Consider the following 3,287-nt stretch of genomic DNA (forward strand, 5'->3'; position numbering starts at 1 on the left):
TATATATATATATATATATATATATATATATATATATATATATATATATATATGCCAGCATGGTGTATGATTTGAGTGTTGGACTACGATTCTGGAGACCAGGATTTGATTCCCACGAAGGCTGTGCCAGCAGTCATTCTTATATCCAGTGCGCCATTGCTTTACGTGGGGGATCCGTTCCAGATTCCCTGCATAAAGCAAATTCTGCGCATGCTCTTGCCCCATTTAAATGAATGGGGCTCGCACCCCATTACTCCCAATGGGGTGCGTCGCCCCTTCCTCCCTGCACAGGTTTCAGCATATGCTGAAAGCTGCTTAGAGCGCAACCGCGTATGATGCAGGCGCACTGTATCTAAGGGCTTGGTTCCTTGTGGATACCAAAATCCAAAATGCCTTCCTGGGCTCAGACCTTGGAGAAGTTTCTTTTCTCGGACAGAACCGATCAGAGTTCCTCCAGCTGCCAAGCAGTTCTAGGCCAAAAAAGTAACTTTTCTCAGACATTTAAACCGAGGGTTCTTGGAAATGTAATGACAGTCGCCTGAAGTTAACAGTGTTCCTGTCTTGTAACAAAGCCTTTGTTTGTTTTTGGCGTCCTCAGGTGCAGACACTCCTGCAGCAAATGCAAGACAAGTTTCAAACCATGTCGGACCAGATCATTGGCCGGAATATCCTTTGACATTTCAACCATCATCAGTGGATTTCTCTTTGGGTAATATACAGAAACCGTGAAGCCTATAAATCCCCTTTGGTCCCTATATGTGGTTTATTTGTCATTACATTAGCAGAGAATTTTGGTAGCAAAGTTGGCCCTGAGGCTCAGATTGTGTCCAAAACACGCTGCAGAAACAATCCAGTTTGAGACCACTTTAACTGCCATGCCCCAATGCTAGGGAATTCTGGGAACTGTAGTTCTATGAGACATTTAGCCGCCTCTGTCAGAGAGAGCTCTGGTGCCACAATAAACTACAATTCCCAGGAATCCCTAGCACTGAGCCAGGGCAGTTAAAGCGATCTCAAACTGGATTATTCCTGCCGTGTGTTTTGGACTTGAGTCTAGATTTGAACCGCACTCTTTCTGTTTCATCACTTGGGTTTCTTAGATGCCTTTAAAAGGGGATTCAGTGGGTTTATGAGGATGAGGCTGTTCGTCATTCAAGATCAGTTGCTGTTATTATTATATACTTAGTAAAGCATTGAACATTTTCTAAATGCCTTTCAGATATAAGACAGAGTCTATTCACAGTAGACAACATAGAGAAAAAGTAAGGAAAGGAACAGGCAAGTATACATGGGAACATTTGCTTTCTAGTCTTCTTTTTAGCAAGGAAGGCTGAGGAATGTTGTGGCTTTACTATGAAGCCAAACTGGACTCCAGTTTGGGATGGGTTTCCAAGAAAGCAAGGAGTTAAGTTTTTACATTGCTTTTAATCCCATGCTTGATGGATAGTCAGAATGTACTTGCCTTCATTTCTGTATTGCCTCTGGGAAGAGAGACAGGTTTATAAGCTTCTGTTGTATACATAACCTGTATGTGAGCCTTGTGAAAGCAACTGCTTCTTGGTTTTTGGAAAGGAAATACTAGAATAGCATGGTTTTGGTTGCTCTTACATACTTTTAAGAACATGTCAATCTTTTCCATTTGTTTTACTACCATTGAGTATGTCATATTTAAGCCTTCATTCCCTCCTATCCTATATTAAGCCTCAGAGATATGAAAATATGAAAAGGGGCAGATTTGGGGAGGGTCAGGTGGTTGTACCAGAAAGCTGCCTATTTCCCATGTGACTTGTTTCTTTAACTCGGAGTCACTCGACGACATGAGCTGCCGCATCGATGACCTGGAGAAAAACATTGCCGATCTCATGACCCAGGCGGGAGTAGAGGAACTGGAAGGCGAGAACAAGGCGGCGTCAACCAAGACCAACCAAGTGAGGGTTTGCAATGATGCAATGGCTGCGGGTCAAAATGGGGAGGACTGTGAGTTGGGACTGAAGGCTAAGCACAGGGGCTGAAGGTGTTGGCTTGCAGAAGCAGGATTCATCGCCAGTGCCATGCCTGTCCATACATTCCTGTTTGTAAGCTGGAACAGAGTGGGAGTGCAACATACACACTCAAAACTTGTCCCCAGTTTCAAAGTACCATATATACTTGACGATATAAGTTGGCCGCATGAGAGTAAGTTTTGGGGCCAAAATTATGGATTTTGATACGACCCATGGATAAGTCGAAGGTAAAGCTTAGGGTCATGTAACAAAGGATCTAAAGGATGAAGCAAAGGAAAATGATGCCAAAGAACTTACAAAAGCCCAGCAGGCCTAACTGTTTGTGTTAACCCTAAAGGCTGGATGGATGACAGAGTAGAGGAGATTGGTGCTTCTTTTAGGTGCTCCCAGGATGGACTCAGCTCTTGCTTTTCCATCACTCTACTCATAGAAGAGAATGGTTCCTTTAAAAATCAGAGAGTTAAAGTACAGTTCTTATATTTATCTGAGGATAAGTCAACCCAGGTTTTTTGGGTCAATTTTTTGAATAAAATTTCTAGTCTTGTATACAGTAGTCCTCCCGCCACTGTCCCCCATCCTCAACGGTTGTGTGATGTAGGTTTCAAAGTCATTGGACCAAGTTTACTGACACAGCTTCGTGGATGGATGCAACATTAAGCCTACCTCTCCTCTAGTCACTTAATGCTCACAGTACATTTAGGACAGAATCCTGTTGGTTATCTACACAGGTTTAATGGGAAAGTACACTTGCATAAGTACTGTTTGAATCATTGTGGTTGGAGCAATGCATCACTTCCATCCATAATGACCCCGCTCCACCTACTTACAGGCTGAACATCTCCCTAATCTCCACAAGCATTTAGAAGAAAGAGGGACATGAAGACAGTAGTAGCCAACTGTGCTGCTACATTTGGTCACGGGAAGGAACAGGTATTCTCCTAGATCTGGATGTCCTTCAAAGGTCCAGAAGAATAATAGCAATGTAATAGAATAGTAGACTAATGGTGGCTGTAGGAACTCAACTTAGCACATCACATGCCACAGAATGGCCAGAGAGTATCTGACCTGAAGAGTTGAGCAGATAGGTTGAGCACATGGAAATGGTGTACCTTGCATAGCAATACTTTACAATCCAGCAGTCTGATGAAGGAGCTCTGCTTTGTTTAATTTCAAAGTTAAAATGTATTAGGCTTTCTTGGTGTTGTATTTGAAGCATTTCTATCCCACTTCTCAGCCAAAATGGCTCACAGAACAGTTTATGTGCATAGTTTTTGTGGGGTTTTC

The 3,287-nt window shown here is 42.8% G+C and overlaps 1 protein-coding gene across 1 annotated transcript in view; it reads left to right on the top strand.

Moving 5' to 3' along the window:
• The window catches only part of HSBP1 (heat shock factor binding protein 1), a 3,209-nt gene extending 1,019 nt beyond the window's left edge, over positions 1-2,190 (top strand). The window contains exons 2-3 of the mRNA XM_042444068.1: positions 599-665; positions 1,810-2,190. Of these exons, the coding sequence (XP_042300002.1) occupies positions 599-665; positions 1,810-2,012 (270 nt within the window). The 3' untranslated portion in view covers positions 2,013-2,190. The remainder of the gene's footprint in view (positions 1-598; positions 666-1,809) is intronic.
• The last annotated feature ends 1,097 nt before the right edge of the window (positions 2,191-3,287 follow it).

The sequence above is a fragment of the Sceloporus undulatus genome, unplaced genomic scaffold (genome assembly GCF_019175285.1).
Source record: "Sceloporus undulatus isolate JIND9_A2432 ecotype Alabama unplaced genomic scaffold, SceUnd_v1.1 scaffold_2032, whole genome shotgun sequence".
NCBI lineage: Eukaryota > Metazoa > Chordata > Lepidosauria > Squamata > Phrynosomatidae > Sceloporus > Sceloporus undulatus.